A 21,267-nucleotide genomic window follows, 5' to 3' on the forward strand; every position below is an offset into this window, starting at 1 on the left:
CCTGCACCTCTGAGGGTTTTTTGTCCTTTATTCACTGTTACAATATCCTCATGTACACTTCATAGGGTACAGAGAGATGGGTTTGGTCTTTTGGGGTTTAATTCTTTAATTTAAAAAAATAGATTAATCTATCTTTGCATGCATTCCTGAGTATAGCTTTTAGGGATATCTTTGCATAGACATGCATGTAATTACTGAAATTTATAGGCATTGTTTCTTGGGCATCTCGATCCATGGTACATGGATTTAGGTAATTTTTTGTAATAGGTTCATAGGATCATAGAATATCCTGAGTTGGAAGGAAGCCACAAGGACCATGGGCTCCAACTCTTGGCTCCACACAGTACTAACCAAAAAACAGACTTTGTGACTGAGAGCATCCAAACATTCCCTCACCTCCTGCACCAACTGCAGCTCACAGTTACTGCTTTTACATCCACCTGAAAATAATTCAGTTAGTGCTAAAAGATGTCTTACTCCATCTGTGAGACACATGCTGATGTCTGTCAGCAAGCCTCTGTCCACCTTGTCAGATTCACACTATTTAAAAAGAGCTGTTTCTGATCATTCCCATTCTGTTACATCGTGGCGTTCAAGTACTTCTCACAGACTTGTCTCAGGAACTTAGTGATTCTCCAGTATGATTTTCCCAATGAGAATGCAAATGCTCTCAATTGACTTAAATAGTGGTTGGTTCAGTCAGTTGTCAGGATGAGGATGAAAGCATGCAGCTAACAGCATAGTCTGAGCTTTGGTATTCTATCTTACTATTATTTGTTCTAAATGGAGGTACAACCATGGCTTATATAAAACCACTTTCTGTAAAAAATCTATTGATCTTCATTCCTTGTGTACAAGCATGACTCCAGCCATGGCTGAGTAATGATTTTGATGAAGTGATGGGGAACGGAGTAGTTTACTATCCCAGCTTCTACTCATTCTGCTTGTGGATAAAGAACTTCAGCCTTCACAGATAGACAGCACTTATGCAGAGAGCTGAAATGCTTTGTTTACTGATAAGAGATGAATCCTGCAAAATATTACTTGTATAAAGAAAGCGAACAAGCAAATGGAGAGAGTTCTTTTCATGAATTGAAAGAGAAAAAAAGACCAAAATAAACTAAGCAGCAATAAAATCTCCTTTGATTTTTGTATCCGTGTGAACAAGAGAAAGACATTGATCTGTTAAATTGACAGGATGCATCAAAATATCAAAACACTTGACAGTACTTGATAAGAAAAGCATATTGAGGACATTCATGTTACATCTACACTTCATGGATTTATCCAATTCTTGCTTCAGGTTCTGGTGACAGCTAGTCTTTGAACACAGCAGTGGATGATTTGTTGTGCCATTGCATAGTTTCTAGACCTTAAATCTCTGAATTTTCATCTGGTTTTGAAATTCTGAAAAAAAATGGAGGGGAAGAGAGAAAATCCCACAACAATAATAAAGATTATTACCTAGTTGAGGTTTCTACTATAGAATGATATAACTGTTCTTAGTTCTTCTGTTTCTCACATTTCTGCTCAAGCAGAACATATGAAAGATAAATTCAAGCCACATTCTGACAGTTCTGCAGTGCATTCTTTCTACTGGGATAGATACAAAGTTAGGACAATGGTGAATAACACATTGCCACTGTGTGACAGCTCAAGGAAATTGCTTACCTTCTCCCACAGATGTCCTGTTTCCCACAGTAAAAAGTGCCATTTTACAGAAGCTTTAGTTCCTGCTCTTTCTATTGCAAGGCAGTCAAAAATAATGGGGAAAAAATCCCTTAATTTCCTTTAACTTATATCAAATAGATAAATAAATAGGTTATTTGTATATATATGTATATATGCAAATATATATGTATACATACATACATATATATATATGTATGTGTATATATAGATATATATAGATGCAAATGCATACATATCTGCTTTTCTTACTGCATATCTTGTTTGGTTATTGTTTACCATAACCAGGATTTTTAAGAACTGACATTAATTTTCGTATATTCCAATATACAACTTGACATTATGAGCATTATTGATGCTGAATGTGATTGAATATGAACTCTGTCTCTACAAAGTATTTAATAGGATAAATACACCAACCCTTCCTACTATTCAAACAACTGGGGAGAACAAACCCTTCTATCTCTTGTCCACATTAAAAACTCCTTGAAAACAAACAAACAAAAATGCAGTCTTTGTAGTCCTGTTGAAATACATTGAACACCAAGATCTGGTGATGATAGGACTTTACAATTAGAATATTATCCTTATTTTATATATTGAAGTACTATGTTCTGAGGAAATAGTGACTGTTTAATAACTCTACATTTGCTGTAAAATTCATATTTAAATTTCTTTTGAGCAAAGAATATCCAGTATGAATCTGAGCTTTTTCATTGTAACTTGTTTTCCCTGTAACATTTTCATTTTGTGCAAAAACCAATTCTAAAGTGTTCTGGAAACTTTCATGGACGTTGGTGCATTCAAAGTAGAAAATCAGTCTGCAGAGTAAGAATGAGTCTGGTTAAATCAAAAAGGATAATGTCTGGGTATCTACAGCACAATTTGCTTTTTCTAAATGTATTTACAAATTATAAAATACGACCTTTTGCATCTTTCTTTCAATTTGGAAAGAAAAAAATAAAATCATAGTATAAAAATGGGAAAGACTTCAACAATTTTGGTTTCAAAGCAAAGTGAAGGCAGAATTTAGAGCACTTAAAAATATGTGCAAGTGTATTGGCCTGCTGCCAGTCAGGAAAAAGCAAATTACAAACATGTCACCTGTGTGCAGACAGTCGTTATTATTGATGCGAGTCTACTTAAATTGTCTGCAACTAAGTCATACAACATGAAGAACAGTGATTTCACATGTTCAGTGCAGCTACCACACTAGTAAAAGCTACATCCTTCTTCTGAAACGTGAGAAAAAAACAGTTGGAGCTAGCTATCTCATCAGGTAGTTGAATTATTCTAGTGTCAATGAAGCCAATAGAGCACTTGACAATCTATTGGGGTTGATTAACTGACCCCTAAGTACCTTTTCAGTGACTTAAGATACTTGCTTAGACAAAAGACCTTGACTTTTTCAAATCAGTGCAGCATCTCACATTACATTTCAAATAATTTCAGGACAGGATACCTCAGTTTATATTTGGCCACATCTAAGATCTGTGTGCTTTTGGTTCCCGCCAGTGTACATTAAACCTGCAACAAAGGTGGCTTGAATTTGATTTGATGAGGTGTATATTTCCTTATAATGTCATTAAGAAGGACTACGGAGATGGATGATAAACTATGTGACTGCTTTTGTTGAGAGTGAGAAATAAAATCCACACTGCATTTCAGCTCTGAATTTGCTGGCAAAAAAATGTGCTTCTGGAAAAATTACAGGGAGTCTGCTGTGTGCAGGTCCAAAGAATCAGCTGACAAAACAGAACTTGTTCCTTAACTAGCTATCAAGACTTTCTTGCACTCAGCTTGATGGGTAGCTGCATCCATTCAGTTTTTGACCATGAAAACTCCCTGGCATCAATGCTGTACTTCCAGAATTTGCTGCCCAGAAATTGCTTGTAATTAGTCTGTTAACTTCCGTAGTCACTCTCAGCAACAGCAAAAATAGCATAACTAAACGGCTAAAGTACATAACCAGTCTTTTCTATTTTGTTCCTTTTATTTTTTTCCCTCCACAAATATTACCTCAGATTAAAGAGTATGAAGATAAATTACAGAAAACTAGGATTCATCATTCATCTGATCTATGAATATGTTACTAAAATGCCATGGGATTGCAAATCCCTTTCATGGGATTTTTTAGCATTATTTTGAGGGCAATTTTGACTGCACATCAATGTGGGTCCTTGCATTTCAGTTAGAGAATGCTAATTTTTACCAGTTTTGAATGTGTCTTAAGTAATCCTCACTGCATTTAAGAGAAATAAACCTGTTATTGATATTTTATATCAATGTAAACATTCACTTATTTGTAACAGAACTACAACAAATACAAATCTTGTCTTTGACCGCTGAACAAAATAATTTAACAAGAAATTTTACATAAGAATCACTATAAGAAATCAAAATTTGGTTAGAACTCTATGCATTTTTTTATCTTCTTTTATTTGTCCAGAGTTTGTTTCCAGGTGATATCCAGTATAAATGCTCAGTGTTTGAAAGCTGAGAGCACTTGTTTCCTTTGAAGTTACTTTTAACTCCACAAGACCTTGTGATTTCTTTTAAGCACTGTGCTGTTCTTCAGTTGATCTGATGATCATTTCGAAGATGCATTGCAGTAGGTTCAAAGAACTGGAAGAAAATTTAGAAGTTTAAGCTATCATTTGTCAACAGTGTAGGTAACCAACAATGTCAGCTGACTTCTGGCTGTCTCAACAGGTTTAAAAAAGGGAGAATCTCCTCAGAATCTGATGCTCATTAGCTGGATCATCAAAGCTCAATTGTAAGGACAAATAGTAATAACTATTCTCTACTGAACATCATTTTTCTGCCGTTCGGTCTGAAGTAATACATTCACCTGATGCACAAGATGCACTGTAAGCATTATGAATATCAACAAATTGAAATCAGATGCTTCTCCAGTTCCTGTTTCTTTGTCCTTTTTTCTTCTCACTTGACTGTTCATCAGTGATGTTTCATCTTCAGCTTGCTACATAACTCACTTTCTGCCATGATACTGCGTTCTATGTGATCAGCTTTTATCTGGGAATCAGCCCATTTAACACATTCAATTATGCTATACCTTCTGTCCCCAATCATAAAAGCTGACCTCTCTGCCTGTTTTTCTGCTGTTTATCATTAAACTTTTAACATCATGAGCTTAACATAGACATCATTCTGTGTTTTATTATATTAAAAACTGTAATATAGTATGATGAGTATAAAACACTAGGACACGTTACTTTAGGAAGGATATGTGTAAGGAAATGTGAGAACAGTGCATGCGTTATGAATGACATGACAAACAGACCAAATACTTGGACTCTTCTTGTTAAAAGGACACATCTTACATTCTAAATCAGGTACATTTTAAAATTATTAAAATAAAGCAAGCATGTAATCTACCTGTCAAAATCACTGTTATAAATCAGTGTTCAGCTCTAAGACCTACTGAGATTTAAGAAATAAATAGCAGAAAAGTGCATGTGTGACAAAAGAAAAAGAATGGCTTTTTTCTTTAGCATTAGGCTGTTTTTTTGTTGTTGTTGTTTTTTCTCTCCCTTCAAGAGCTTCTCAGCTAATCTGGACAAACATGTATTGCTTGTTCCTGTGCAGAGCTTTCTGTGAATGGCAGATAGTACTGTGCTTTACAGAAAAACATGTGCCATAGAAACATGCGTATTTCATTTTCCATGGATGTCACATCCTCAAACCTTTCATACAAATTAATTACAAAACTGACCTTCTGTACTCAGGGAGTAGTAATTCCTCTTAGAGTAATTTTAATGCTCTAATTTTTCATATAATAAATGGGACAGCCCTGCTGCCATTATTAAACATCTGTCAACATTTCTGCACAGGAAATTTGGTTATTTCAGTGAACTGATTTGATATTTTTCTATTTGTTTTTTAAACAGAAGCCAAATGAACTCTAATTAGCAACTCAAAAAGAAAAAAAAAAAAAGCTCATATACCTGAAATATTACACAAAAAACACTCTTTTCAAAGAATCATATTTCATAACTGAGTAATACCTTATAAATACTTAATCTTTTTGGCTTGAGACTGTGACTGAAGTTTGAGTGGCCTGTAAGAACGCCATGCTTTTCTCACCTAACTTTTGCATCTCTTTTGTTTAAATAGAAAGGCTTACGTTTTTTAAAATGATTTTTTTAAAAATAAATAAATAAAATCAAAACCAATCTTGGTTTTCCATGAAAGTAAGAACTGGTAAAAGGATAGAATACAAGGGAAAATGGCAACTATGTTCCAAACATTTCTATATCCAAAATGTGAATGGTTGAAAGAAATCACTGAAGTTATGGCAAGCTACACAAGCTGAGGAGCTGGCCTCTGAACAGAAGCTGTAATGAATATACAAGAGCTTTTTTTGTATTTCCCTTCTCTGATTGAGATAAGTAATGTGCACACATAGTCAATATTTTAATAGCAGGATCAGTATCTCTGGCACAAATGCTAAATTTAGCATTGGGCAGATTTGGAGTGGCCAGGAGTTAGCAGCTGTGACCTCTTGAGAGAGACATCTGCAGGAGCATTTGCAAGAGACAGTGCCTCCTATCTTCCTGCCCTCCTGATTTCATATGAGCTGCTTGGCAGCACACTCCCTCTTAGAGAGATAGCATTTTCCAAATCATACTAGTAGCAAAAATCAGCAAAATTAGGGGCTAGTAGCCTCTGCTTCAAGTAGAGTCATCCGTTAGCTGATCAGCACCATTTTGTTACTTTGAACTGCAGTATCTTCTGACTCTCCAAGAGATTTCTCTTAGCCTTCTTTACCTCTGATCTAGGAAATGAATGTAAAACTTGCACACTGCTCATATCAGATTCCTAGCTCCTGTTATTATTGATACAGGGACTTTGTGCTTTCAGTACTGTCTAAACACCATCATTATCTCTGTAGCTGTCCTAAATAAAGCTAAGCGTACCAATCATATTGACTACAGTGCACAGTGAGGTTCAAAAACTCTATGGCAACAAACAAAGCAAATGAATATACATTTTTCACCAAAGGGATGCGACACCATTAGTTGCATTTAGACAATACAGAAAAGTAGAGAATAAAGATGAATAAAGAATAAAAACAATAAAGACGAGAAGTTTAGCAACTGCTTGAAAGTGATAAGCTAACCAGTAACTGTACCAGAAATGCTCAGTCTTCAGAGCACACAACTCTTCCACACTTCACGGATATCTAAAGACTCAGTAACTCTCATCTAGATTCAGACAAGCTTAAGCAAGGAATTTAGCAACTCTGTTGGCATAAAATGTTTCCAGTATAAGAAGAAAGAGGAAAAATCGGTTTTAAAAGGTGTAAAAACAATGACTCTCAGTTCACAAAGTGCATGCTGCAACTGTCTTAGCAGATATTAATGTTTTTATCTCCTTTGCTGCATTGCTGCAGCTGTTAACCTGCTGCAGACAGGAAGATGAAGAAATGGGAGATTTAAGATTGATATGTTTGCTGAGAATGGTGTCATACATTGTCTTACACAATTTTCCTGGTTCTGTGTAGAAGGGTTTACATTTCTCACCTTTGAATAGGCTTTCTGCATTCTAGTGGAAGCAACTGTTTTTTTTTTGAGAAAGGTAATATCAACTTTCCTCAGGAAATACTGATCAACTGAAGGTGCATCAGAAACTGAACCATTTAAATAATACTGGCTAACTAAACATGCCATCTATATATATATATACACACACATGTAATGTATATATACATATATATATACACATTACAAGCATATCATTATTATTCTGAAATTTTAATACTCACTTCCATAGTGTCTTTTGAAAGGTAGACAACCCAATATACCAGGTTGAATCCTGCAAATGCCACTGGAAAGAGGATCCTAGAATACTGGTCTATTTTACTTGTGCCTCCAACAGGTGGTGGTGCTGGGGGGGCTGGTGGAGGAGCGGACACAGGTTGACACTGAGATGCACTGTTTGATACTATGCTGGCCTCAGGAGACTGATCTGCCTGAGATGTCGCAGAGTTTACTCGCTTCTTCAGGTTACAATTGGAGTCAGAATGCTGAGGAGAAAAAAGAGAAAGAAGGTTTTGATTTATGGCTTCAGAAGTCTTAGGTTTTTTGCTTGTTATACTTCTATCTTTTACTCTTAGACAGAAGACAAATACTCATCCTAACTATTATGTGTCTGTTTTTATTTTGTAGCAAAATTAAACTCAGCGATACCTGTGTTTTGTGCGGTACTCATAGCAAGGTCTAATTATTCTTCAGAGAGTTGTATAACAGTTCTTAGAATTTACCTCTTAGTTTCTAGGCTGACATGTATGTTCATTATGAACAACTATTTTATCTGGGGGCCAACCTGCCATTTTTTCTAAGTTCATCGAATCTCTGAATGGCCTGAGTTGAAAAGGACCTTAAAGATCATCCAGTTTCAACCCTCTGCCACAGCTTCTGAACAGCAGCTACAACAGTTTGTCTAATATTTTTAGACAAAAAATTTGACAACAAATTCTACCTACAATGACATCACGACAATTTGGAAAACACAAAATAGGAAAAACGGAAATGAGTGCTCTATTACAGTTCCTGTCTTGCACACAATCACTGCAATAGTGAAGACTGTTTTACAAACAGCAAAAGCAAGAACAGGAAGCCTGAGACATGGCACACTGGATCATAATAAAAGAAGGCATTTTATTCATTTACTGAATCTTGATACAGGGGAGTACTCCTGCACTCACACTCCCATCAGGCAATTTGACTTGTCACTGAATATGACTGCCTAGTGACACAGAACAGCTTGCAAAATTGATGCTTAATGTGGGGTATCATAAAATTGGACAGAGATTGGTAGGCATACGAGCTAGTAAGGTATTGTCTGGATTCTACTGAGGTTTTGCAACTCAGCTACCTGATCCCCTAGAAAGCTCACAAAGTATCCTTGTCTGTAAAGATGCTGCTGATCTCTCACTGCTCTCATCAATATCACTAGAATTTGCTCATGCTCAGATCATCTTAGGAGGCTCTCAGCAAATTGTTCTGCTTCTAAATGTAAAAAGGACAGCCTATATAACCTTAGACTAAATGCATTTTTTTTTCTATTTTCTGTAGATGCTAACTGTGATGAATGCTCTGAAGAGACTTCTGAAATTACATATTTTTAATTCTCTACTGTTTTCATTTATACTGCAGATGTGTATTCTTACTTTCAGTTTAGCATAGGATCTAGCAGGGGAATGACTATCTTACATATGCACTTGAATACTGACTAATTTTAAACATACGTATGCCCTTACTTCTCTCTTTTCCACACTTATCTCCCTTTCTGCTGTGACTGCCATGTATAAGAAAGAGTTTTGATAGAATAAACTCTGAATGTTTAGAAAAAAATAATGCGAACTCTCCTTTTCTTTGAAATTTATTGGATTAAGACTATTGAATTTTGCTGGCATCTCAATGGGGAAAAAAAAAAAAAAAAAAAAAAAGATAAAACCCTATGATCAGAACTCCATGTCTGTACAAGGCAGAAAAATGAATTGCATATTGTTTCCTTCCTGCCCCTCTCACCATCTCAGTAGATACAGTTTCAGTAATTTCAGTGATTCATATTACATACATGAAATCACATACTAGTAACATAGCTCCCAAAGAGCAAGTTAAGCATGGTTTATCTCCTTAAATCCTTCTCAGACTTGCCTCTAACATGCAGCAGCGTGATCTGTAAAACCTCTGCTTAGCAGCTGAATGATCTATATGCAGCGCCTTGCAGCAGGGAAGTTCACTACATTATATAAGATCTTATTTTGGGCATGCACTAAGGTACCTCCATATTTACTGTCATGCGCAATTTAGGCACCCGTGTCGTGTCAGAGATTTGTTATAACCCACAATTTAGAAATTCCTTTACATATCTCTTTTGTGGGATGTGATTAAAAAATGTGTGTTATAAACATTTGTAAACAGGGTGCTGCATAATTAACAGTCGAATGTAGCTTAGGCATCATTAATAGTCCCTAGCTTTGGGCATCTCTTTAGGCATTCTAAATTTCCTTTCCTAGACGTATTATGAGTAATTACCTGCCACAAAATTGTTTTTTCTTTGTTCTTTACCCTGGTAAAAGGGCTAAATTAATCAATTGGAGCATGGGAAAGCCATGCTCAAATTCTTTCTTAACCTGCAGAGACTGAAACTCATTTCTCTAATATTATAGTCTAAGCCTCAGGTGAACATGGTTAGAAGAAGAGTCTGTTACTTAACTACTCGTTTCAATATGATTGTACCGTAGTTGAGTCTCCTCCTAAAATTTAGATGTAGCACATCATAAAAATCATAAGCAGCACAGAGCCTCTGTCAAAATATGTATTTATGTTGAATTTAAATATGCCATCATGTTTGGACTCTTTGACTTATCAGTGTCAGTCTAGAGCAATCCCTGATGTTTAGTGGGAGTCTGAATAGGAAGTAAAGGAGAAAGGAATCAAAATCCTGCCAGTCTGCGGTACAAACAGTACTACAGAGCTTTTATCTTTCTGTTATTTGACTTGCTTTTTTTTACTGCCCCCCTGCAATAAAAAGGGATTCAATTTCAACACTGAGCAAAGATATCTAGAGCCAAGGGAACAAATTTTCCACCTGTATTTATTTACATACAGTTTCAACTTCTTCTAAACCTTTAATGCTGCACTGTATTTGCTTTTCCAATCAGATAAGTATTTAATTTGGGTGGAACCGAACAATCTACATCTACTTTCCCTGTAAAGATGACAAAAAGTCAATACAACTGCAAGTTGCTTCTTGTTTTAAATAGCCTACTTGATGCCCTACAATTGTGCAGAAGCAGGAAGGTCTCTCTAATTTGATGCAAAGTGCCACATTCTCAGTTAAGGCTTTTAATGCATGTAGCTTTTCTAGGATGATTTCATAAACGGTTGTTGATAATCCAGATAGAAGTGCCCTCCTTTCAACTGTACTACAATTCTCATTAAACACACTCACTGTATTCTGACGTAATTATAGAAAACTAAATCCTCCATACAGAAATGACATATGGCTGCTCTGCAGTTGGGCAGGGTTGTTAAAGAGAATGTGAATCCTCTCCTGCTCAAGCCATGTTATTTTGAAAAAGAGGTACAGGGCAATATGTAGGGACAGGGAAGCTCTGCCAGCAGCATTTCACTGTTGTGTGCTGTTTTCTGTTAAAACAACAGGCCTTTTAGAAAACAAACATAAGCAACCAACAATCCTGTAACAGTCTTTTGTCTGTTACATGCAGTGTCTTACGTGGAGAAGCTTTCTTTTGATCCACAGTGCTTTCTCTCTGTCCTGTCCTGAGTGCTCCCTGACCATCTTGCAAAGCATTACTTCAAATGATGCACTTCAACCAGTATCACCAATTACCCTTCCCCTGCAACTTCTAGAACAAGAGTATTACCAGATAAAGAAAGCAAAAATGATGAAGCAATATGATTAATGTAAGAAAAAATATATTTGAAATGAATTAAAAACTAAATGCCAAGATGCTCTATGTATATGTATATATATGTATATATATATAAAACATTTGGTTTTGACATGCTAGAGCAAGCTTGGACACCTTATGAATAAAAGGAGGCTTCTGTCAGGGTCCAGATGACCGCCCAGCTTGTTGCCATCATATTTTGGAGTGGAACACCCATAGTTTTGTATTTCACACAAGGATTGCCTGCAGCTGACAGAGAGAGCAAGCCAAATTCTGCTCTCAGTTAACTGAGGTAAATAGAGTGGCTTGCCTAGAACCAGAACAGGAATGCTGAGCTGTCATCAGTTAACGGAGCAAGCAGTCAGAGCATTGTAACTCTCACTGAAAACAGTCCATTCCAGTAATTTTAGGAGAGTTTCTCCTACTTCCTTAGAATAATAGAGCAGAATTTTGTCTTCTGCCATTGCTATTTTCTGAATGCTCAGTTTTTGGGGGGATTTAGTAAAAACCTGGGAACAAGAGTTGGTATTTGAGTAGCGCAAGATTTTGAACAGATTTAACTAGACTCAAGGAGGCTTTTGGATAGTATTTTGTAATACTTCTTTGCAGGAAACACATTTAATATGGCATTTAAAATAAAAAACAAAAAACAACTGAACATGTTCTGTAGATACCTTTATCTTGGTGAGTTCAGGCCTTCATTGAAAGCAACAAAAGCTTCCAGCTGTTTTATAAATCCTTATTTTAACTTGTATGAAAACTATTTCTCCATGCCTGCCCTACCTGAAATAGTAGAAGGGGTCTCCTGACTTACAGAAAGAACTAGTTCAGAGTGTGTACAGACATTCACACCACAATGTTCTTTAGCCATATTTCAGGCAATTTAAGACAGTATGATGTACAGAACATAAACCTTGCTTCTACTGCTGCTACAAGTAGAAGAGTTTAACAGTTATGAGGAAATGTGGAAAAATGATTACATGATTGGAATGGTGTTACCCTGATGTGCTTTTAGTCTCCTACTGAACTTGCAGATACAATGGTTTTAGAGGGGTCATTCAAATTTTGTTATTCCCCTCAAAATGGGTAATGTGGTGGTAGTAAAACTGATTCTGCAGACAGGAGGGCTGTACTGATACGCTGTGAGACAACATTAAGTACTTTTAAGTCATTAAGTCATTAAGTACAATTAAGTCTAGGATGTAAGGAACATTATTTACAAGCAATTCTGACATAAGTTTTTCAATACTAGTAAGCTTTTTTGTGTGTCATATATTGAAACCTATCCCTAAACTTTACATTTTCACTTTCTTTTTTTATTTTATTTCCCCAAGCTTCCACAATGCAGGTTTTTATGAAAGTAAGAGGTGCCAAGTTTATGTAAAGGATCATTTCTCTTCTTCCAGATGTCCCACTTATGGTATATGCCACGATACTACAGTGATCCTATAATCATCTGGCCTATGCACACATTGGTTGCACAGCAAATAGTGGCCCACAAATTCTGCAGACTTACTCAAGAGAATGACACAGCTGCCTGGCCACACTGCTTACAGCACTGCTCAAGGAAAGTATTATGGGTGGCAGTACAATGTCATTCCTTATATATATTACCAAATAAACATCTCTCTGGCAAATCATATCACAAATTTAAACAGTCTGAATAAATGAAGTATTTTCATTTTCTGAAAGAAAAGAACCACGCCTTTGATAACGAGTCGTGATCAGGTTACATAATTTGTTTCAGGTTAAGATCACTTTTTAATGTGTTTTCACATTCACTCCTTCAGCTGTCTCTCCCTATATGATATTTATTATCAGAAAAGCAAGCAATTACCGAGACAATCTCGTCCTCTGCCGGTACAGTTGCTGCTGATAGTGCTGCTGCCAGTGCTGCTGCCCTTGCTGCCTTCCTCATTGCTCTCTGAGTCTGAAGATTGGTAAAGTAGTTGACAGCTGCAAACTCAATGAGTGCAGAGAAGACAAAGGCAAAGCACACAGCTATGAACCAATCCATAGCAGTAGCATAGGACACCTTGGGCAAGGAATGGCGTGCGCTGATGCTTAAAGTGGTCATTGTTAGAACTGTAGTAATTCCTTGAAAATAAGAGAGAAAACAGGCATTAGAATTTTGCTTCATCCCTGCTGTTCTTAAAGTCTATTTATGTGCATATATACATAACATATAAAATCTCTGTTCAAGTAACTAAGAAGTCTTAAGTATTTCATGTTCTTAAGTAATTCATGTTTAGTGACTTGAGTATCTAAAAATAAACTTCCTTGATTCACTAAATAGACTGGAAGTTAGGATAACTACATGCTACAGGTTGCAGCTTCTTAGAAATGTGATAAGGCATCAGTATAACAAAACCTGGGCTCAGGCTCAGAAAGATGCTTTACTTGAGGAGTTCCTAAGTGGAATGTTTGACAGAAAGGTAAATTAACATGACATGGTTTTCTAGCAGTGTTATGATCCTCTCTATCTCCTTTTGTTGCATAAGACAGACAGTGGCTTACAGAACTCCCACTGAATCCATCGGATTTTTGCATTACAATCAGTGGCTATGATCCAAATACTTCTAGTAATAAGAGTTTGGTCTTCTATACAGTGATCTTTAATTTCTGAAAACATTTTTAAAGATTTACTATTAGTATATTGATTTGAACACTCCCATAGTTACAAATATGGAAGGATGAGAAAAAGCACTTCTCTAGAACTTCTTACGTATTTTTACACGCACAAAAAAATCTGATAATGTAGCTTATGAGCCCCATAAGTATTCTTCACATCTATCATGAACTTATTTTCTCTGTTTTGGAAGGTACAGCATGAATCATGTGGGAAGTATACTTACATCCCACTGCTGCCTGATACAAGAGCAAACTCATCCGTTAAAACATACAAGCTTCTGTGACTCATGTTTACTTATAATTATGCCTGCTAGAATCTGAAAAATACAGGTATTTAAAGACAGTAAGCAGGAGAATACCGTCTTCTACTCCTTTCTGCAGTTGGAGAAGGGTAGGTGGGAAAGTAGAAGATGGTATCATATCACGTTGTGATGATGAATCAATATGCTATGAATGATACTGAGTGGAAAGGATGCAGTGTCATTGCATACTGCAGGGTGACTTGATTATTCTCGGGATTTTTTTGCAACTCTCTCACATGATGTAACTTGCCAGCTGTCTGAGATCAAGTAATTCTCAATGTCACTACTTAACATGTTTTAATGAAATGCAAATAGAAGATGTATAAAAATATGTAGGATATCTACTTCTTCCAAATCTGCCAGACTCATTTAATAATGTAAGTGCAACTATGCTGAGATAAATTTCAATTTCAGACGTCCAGAATGAACTTTTCAATATGATGCGTGATTAGATTAAGATCTGCCCATGTGCTAGTTAATAATAATAAAGAAAGAGATATTTTCTGTGTCTGAATAAAAACCTACTGCAGCAGGAATTTAAACTCAGGAATAGGACTCCTATTCTATTAGAGATATAGATAAGAACATTCTCAATGTGAATTTTGATGAAATGGTCTGTACTGTGGAAAACTACTTTATCAGACAGAATGCCACATTACAGTTGGTAAAGTGTGTAACTGAGGGTTGTCTTTCCATTTTGAAAAATTTGGTACAGAATGCAAATACTGAAATGCTACTTTTTCTTTAAAAATAACTTAAAACGTTCTGTATCTGAGAAGTTATAAACAGCGCTTAATAACCAGATAATGAGTTAAAATTTCAAGGGTGATCTACAAGGAGGGTAGAAGCTGGCCGTGGGTTTGTGCAAAACAAGATAACTTTTGCCAAACTAAAAGAAGATCACATTAAGGTACCTAAAAACGTGAAATTATAGCCATTGCTGTGTGGGCTCAAAGCATTTGATATTAAACAGGTCATACATAAAACCTGGCCTCAAATAACCATGCTTCTTACTTCAAGTAATGTCTGATAACACCATGCTTTACAAAAAGATATATATACATACATAAGTATAAACATATCCACATACAGAAAATCCACACAAAATAAGGAAACTCATATTGCTTATCTGCTATTCTTTCCATTGTCACTATGATTAAGAGCACAAGAATATCTTTTTTCTATATTTCATCTGTTTTGCTGTAAAGAATAGATGCTTATGAACATTAATTTATCTTGCTGCAATGTTATCTGCAAAAATAACTGGCCTCCAGTCTGGAGGTAAGTAGATTTGCTAAGTGATTTTTTTTTCTGAGAAATTGGTTTGGTCAAATTATTGTTCTTTTTCTACCATTAATTTCTCTGAAACTTATACTTTGAGAAGGTGTGCTTTATAAAAATATATTGTTGTTTAATTTTCTCACAGCTTTAGAACACAAAAGCAAAAGGTATTTAGAATGTATGGAATTTTGAACTAATATGGAATATAAATTTATACCTTGTCTGGGAGAAATAAGAATGGAGTAAGTACTGACATATGCTTTTTAAATGACAAAATGATTAATTTTCCAAAAGAAAGGTATCTATTTTATTATTTCCTAAAATATTTTCTGTTCTTAATTCTAAACTTACTCTTCAGCTTGACATTAAGTCTTTATTTCTGGGTTTGTGACCTTTATGTAAAAGCTGTTTATTTGGGAAGGATTAATTCAAACCACTAGAAAAAAGAAAGGCCTATGCAATATGTATGCATACTCCTCAGTACTGCTGCAACTTGTGGGAGGGACAAGATGCATCTCACCTAAATTCATCCTTCTAAAGTCCTTACTAGTTGTTTAGATAGCTCTACAGAGTAATGCTCCAGAGTGAGTGCTAATCGAGGTTAGAAAAATAGAAAAATTCCTGTTTAATAAATGGAAAGTTGACATTTACTCTGGAATTGTCATTTCCTTGGGGGAAAAAAAAAAATGTTGGGAAGATAAACCATCACAAGTAAGTCTGGCTAAACAAACATTCTGTGTTGTTTGTTTTGACTCTGGTAAGGAGATTAAATATCATTTGGTTTAATTTTTAGTATATGCTTTTGTTCACTGAAAAGTACTTTCTGTCTTTGTCAGTTTAAAGGCTGATCCCCACTAGATTACAGTAGCTGTTTAATACAGTGGATTGAATACAGTGATGATGTGAATGACAAAAGAAACAAAACATGAATACCAGCCACGGTTCTTGCTGGAACAGATTCTTTGTTGATCCAAAACACAACTTGAGACAGGACTACAGTCATGATGCATGGAATGTATGTCTGAATGAGATAGTAGCCTATTTTCCTTTGGAGATGGAAATAGAGCAGCTGAAGTGAATATTCACCTAAAACAAACAAGCAATGAAAATGATGAATGAATGACATGTATGATGCTGAGGTGTTCAAAGACCTTAATGCAGCATACCAAAAACTGTTCTGGCTGGAACAGACTCCTTGTTAATCCAAAAAGAGACCTGAGAAAGAATGACTGTCATAATGCAAGGAGTATATATCTGTATCATGAAGTATCCCATCTTCCTTTGCAAGTGGAAATAAACTGTCATGATTACATATTCACCTGTTAGGAGACAAGTATGTCAGCATTATTTTGGCAATGAATGAGCAAACGTTGGCTTAAATTCAACATACTGTGTCCTAAGGAAAGTAGTAATAAGCCTTCAAGTGTATAACAAAAATAAATTGACAACAAAGGTAAAGTGACCTATTGGAAACAGAGGAGACAAATATTAATTTTTACATATTGTTTTTACTGGGATGGGGAGGCCAGGGAAATTCTTTTTGCAGGTCTTTTGAGGAGACCACAGGTAAACTCTTTCCAAGGATTTTAGTATTAAAAATGACAAAAGGCAATCACAATAATGCAATTATATATTGAACAAAAAACTCTGTAATCTACTTTCAAGATGGTTTATGTAGTCAGTAGTTCCGATATGGCTACATCTTACCTGTGTTAGATTTAATTGTTTCGCTAGATACAGTTTGTCCTATGAGATCATACTGGAGGAGACTGGAAGACTCCTGTGGTACTTCTACAGAATGCAGGGGTCCTTTTTTCCATGTATAAATTATTTCACTTTTTGGATAAGCATCTGAGTTACACAAGGAAAAAAATACTGAGATAAATTATATGATTTATAAGCTATTAAAAAAATAAAAGTAGCGTGATCCCACTGGTCAAATATCCATAGAAATTTGCATCCTACTCCAGTAAGTTTAGCATGAATGACCAAATGGGAAAAGAAAAAAAGTAATAAGAGAATGCAGGGAATGGCTGAGATGCGACTGATAGGTACTAAATTTTGCTTTTAATTTGCTATAAAATACATACATTGATTGCCACAGATTGTCTAAGTGATTTCATTTTATAAAACTAGACTTTAATAAATGTACTACAGATTTTATGACTTGTTAAAGGAACAAATTTGAATACTAATAAATTGTTAAGTTATCCTTCAGAGAGCATATCCATATGCCTAGGAATTGTCTGAGCTTCAGAGGAAAGCGTAAGATTCTAGTGTAAAATCATAGTAAAAACTTTCAGTGATGTGTCCTAGAATCTCACTTCTGATCTTCTCACATAGGTGGGGATGTGGAGACGAAATATATTACTATATGAAATTGGAAGATATAGAAAAACATACAGCTCCCAAACTTCAAAGGGCAAGCATGTCCATCCATTGGGAAGTTCACCAGCCGCATAGGACAGTCAGCATTAATGGTTAGTCTAGAAAACAGGAAAGTAGATGACAGTCAAAAATAAATGGTTTGCTGGAAAACTGTTGAATGAATGAAAAACAAAGGTCAACTAAAAGCAGAAGAATAAGCTCTCACCTCATCGTGTAAAGTATAGTTCCATTCTGCATAATTCTGAAAAGTTTGTTAGGAGTTGTCATATTATGAGCAATTGATTTTTTTCCATTTCTAAAAAACGTGTCTGGTGTCCATATTTTACTGACCATTAAATTGTTCAATCTCAAAATTTCTGTTGGCCCACCAAACTTCAACCTCTCATCTGTCCACGTCTGCCGGAAGAAGACATCCATTGTGTATTCCTATGGAAATAAATAGATGAATTATGTGTGAGGGTCAGCACTCCTAAGCTGCTGTATATAGAATGAAAGACCCTAACACACATGTCAGTGGCTTTTAATTTACTGCTTAGGGGCTTAATCCTATTACTCTTAAGTAATTGGAAAAAAATAAAAATAAAAATAAAAATAGAAGAAGAAAAAGTAAAAAAGGAAGTAGTTCATGAGAAAAATATCACACTTTCTTGTTATTGTTACAGAGGAGTTGCAAATTAAACAATGAACAGCAAACTTGATGTAAAAAGAAAATAATAATAATCCCATAGTTCTCTCAGAGAAAGTAATTTAATTCAGAGCGACTGATGTTGAGGTCCAAAGAGAACTACTACTTTAGTATCCTTTCAAAGTGCAAAAACAAACTGTTAATATTCAGCTGTCAGGAACAAAAGCACATAATCAGGGCCTCTGTTGCAGCTTACTTTGCATAGTCACAAAGACCAATATGGAAAATATTAATTACAGTAACATTATGTTGACTAGTTGATGTAAGGTATTCTTAAGGATTCTCAGTAATATTGTCCCAACCATTCAGAAAGGAATTACCTGAGAAAGTCACACAGAAAATTGAGCTAAACCTTGGCAGGAGGCAGATATGAATGAAAGCACACCTTCTCTATGCCTTCTCTTAGATTGACTTATGAAGAGAGGTAGAAAAAGTTTTGGGTGCATTTAGGGTCACACAGTGGAACACAACCTCTGTTGAGTAGGTGTTGGAGGAAGTGTACAGAGACAAAATAGCGACTGAAGTCTATTTCCAGGATGAGAGCAGTGATGGTTCACGCTTTCCCTGGGGGCTGCTGCCATAATCCATGGAGTTTACTCAAGTCTGAATTTTGGGGCTCCCAGCATGATGAGGAGCCGCTGTCTCACAAATGGTGCTATGTCTGCAGCTTCATGGCAGGTTGTCTCCTACCACGCGGCCTTCTAGCAAACCTCCGCGTCAGCACGCAGCTGTTTGTAAGGTTCAGGAGGCATCTTTAACTTCCCCGTGTCCTCAGCGAAGGTGAGAGCTGCCCTCGGTGCCCAGCTTCGTTCGGGGCCACGGGGCTGCTCCGGGTGACTGCGCTGGGGAAATAGCTATATGCAGCTCCAGCCAAAGCGCCCTGCCGGGCCATAGAGATTGTCAAGAAGATTAAAGCTCGTAATCTGCTCTAATGACGGACAGCTCAGATGCCACCGTAATGAATCCCGGGAAAGGAGAGCAGGGGCAGCGCGCGGGGCCCTTACCATCTCCACGTCGGACACCGGCCCGAAGCTGGTCACGTAGATGTCCGTTTTGACTTCTGTTACGGCTCCTGCAGGACAAGGAGACGAGTTGGGCGCGGAGCCCAGAGGAGCCGGTCCCTGCGGGCTGCCGGGACCCGGGAACTTTTCTTTTTCACCTCCCCCTCCCCCCTGTGTCTGGGCCGAGACCCTCCTCCCGCCCGGGAGCGCCCCGCTGCCCGGGAGCCGACGCGCTCCTCCACCGCCCCGACGGGGCGGCTGTTTCTCCCTCTACCTCCAAATCCCGGCCGGAGCCTGTTGTCGTAGCCGTCCAACAGCTTGTCGAGGATGCGAGTGATGTTTTCCGAGTAGAGGTCCCCCCCGTCGCCCTGGCCCCCCAGCGCCTTCTCGATGCTGCGGGGAGAGGCGAGTCCCGTTAAGTGCCCAGCTTTAGCCCGTCCGCCAGACCCCAGCCCTTCGGGGAGCACAGGGCAGGAGAGGCGGCCCGATGACCCCTTGCGTCTCCGCGCTGAGAGGATGCTCTAGGGTCCGGGGCGATGGGTTCACTCACCTCATAGCAACGCAGACCCAAGTGATGAGCAAAGCCATGCCTCGGGTCTGCGCGGGGACGCTCAGGTGCCCTCGGATCCGTCACCTGGAGCAAGTTTGGGTGCTCATCCTTCCTCTCTCGGCCGGCGGCTCCGCCGGGTGACGACGCAGAGCCCGGCTGGCTCGGCCCCGTCCCCGCAGCCCTCGGTCGCGCTCTGCCCGTGCTGGGCGGGCGGGGGGTGGCTGTGGCTGTGCGCGCCCTCCGGTTCCGCCGGCGCTCAGCCCGATGTGACCGCGTCGGTGGGGGAATTAGGGTTTGAAGGGACGGTGCACGGTCGGAGAGCAGTGACAATAATCGAATAAGGCATTAGGGGAGATTAAAAGGAAGAAATCCACTGCTAGTTTTGGCATGGAATTAGCAGGGACCCGTTAGGAAATCTGGAAAAGCGCTGGCATCTTGCTGATAGAGATTATGTTAGAAATGGCCTCAGCTTTTATTATGTTTATGGTTCACGGGGAGATTATTATGCAGCTCTGCATCATTAGAACTTCGGGGGGAAAAAAAAATCCCCATTTTCCAATTTTTGACCTTTCTCAACAGATTTTCACATGATCAGTCCTTCAAAACTGCACAGAAGACTTCAATATCTCACTCTATTAATATATAAACACTGAACATTCAGAGCCAGTTCTGGGCCAGGTTCTGGGATATTTTTTTTAATGCTAAGCTGTTTTGGAGGGTCACATATGCAGATTTCACTCAGACTTTAAATCAGGGCATTACCAGGACTTCTGTTAGGGCTGGAGCTCCTTACTGTAAAACCACGAGGATTGTATATCATCACTAATTTTGTCCAGATAAGTACTGGCTGGATCATTAGTATCCCCTCCTCCAGTAAGTGTGTTAATGTAGCCAGCCCTGAAGGAAAATAAGGTCAGACTGCTCCAGCTTTTTCTGTGACCTTATTACTTCTTATAGAGCCAATGAATGATGTAGCACATATGTCATTTAGCTACGCCATAAACAAAGCAATTGGTTCAATTTTCCTTCCTTATGGTAAGACAGAGGAACAAGTAACAAAACTGAAAGCAAATCAGTTGTTGATGTAACTTTTTAACACACAAAACACAGTTGCATTACCAGCTTCTAAGAAAATACATTTAATTATTGAATGATAGAATTTGAACAAAACTCAGAGACTCATATATAAGATGAAGTTTGAGGCTGGGGTTCTGTGCTCAAGTTTTGTGTTTGAGAGACAGAGAAGCTACAAAAAAACCCCAAATCTCACAAGTTAATTTAAGAGGGATTAG

At 37.5% G+C, this 21,267-nt stretch overlaps 1 protein-coding gene across 1 annotated transcript; it reads right to left on the reverse strand.

Annotated features, from left to right (window-relative positions):
* Positions 1-986: 986 nt before the first annotated feature.
* Positions 987-20,170, reverse strand: GABRA6 (gamma-aminobutyric acid type A receptor subunit alpha6). The gene is made up of 10 exons (XM_072348139.1): positions 19,976-20,170; positions 19,700-19,818; positions 19,429-19,496; positions 17,945-18,165; positions 17,755-17,837; positions 17,059-17,202; positions 16,518-16,670; positions 12,975-13,234; positions 7,478-7,738; positions 987-4,314 (listed from the first exon to the last, which is right to left on the reverse strand). The coding sequence occupies exons 1-10, from the start codon at positions 20,011-20,013 to the stop codon at positions 4,264-4,266; spliced, it is 1,398 nt and encodes a 465-aa protein (XP_072204240.1). The 5' UTR covers positions 20,014-20,170; the 3' UTR covers positions 987-4,263.
* Between the last annotated feature and the right edge of the window lie 1,097 nt (positions 20,171-21,267).

This window comes from Excalfactoria chinensis, chromosome 13 (assembly GCF_039878825.1).
Source record: "Excalfactoria chinensis isolate bCotChi1 chromosome 13, bCotChi1.hap2, whole genome shotgun sequence".
In the NCBI taxonomy this organism is placed as follows: Eukaryota; Metazoa; Chordata; class Aves; order Galliformes; family Phasianidae; genus Excalfactoria; species Excalfactoria chinensis.

Bases quoted from the DNA above. Each gene is read 5' to 3' on its own strand.
- GABRA6 (XM_072348139.1), bottom strand. From the start codon at position 20,013: ATGGCTTTGCTCATCACTTGGGTCTGCGTTGCTATGAG. The intron at 17,203-17,754 runs GTATGTTTTTCT...TGTGTAACTCAG, and splicing joins CCCTTTGAAGTTTGGGAGCT to ATGCTTATCCAAAAAGTGAA. The intron at 7,739-12,974 runs GTAATTGCTTGC...TTTTCTCCTCAG, and splicing joins CAGAGGACGAGATTGTCTCG to CATTCTGACTCCAATTGTAA.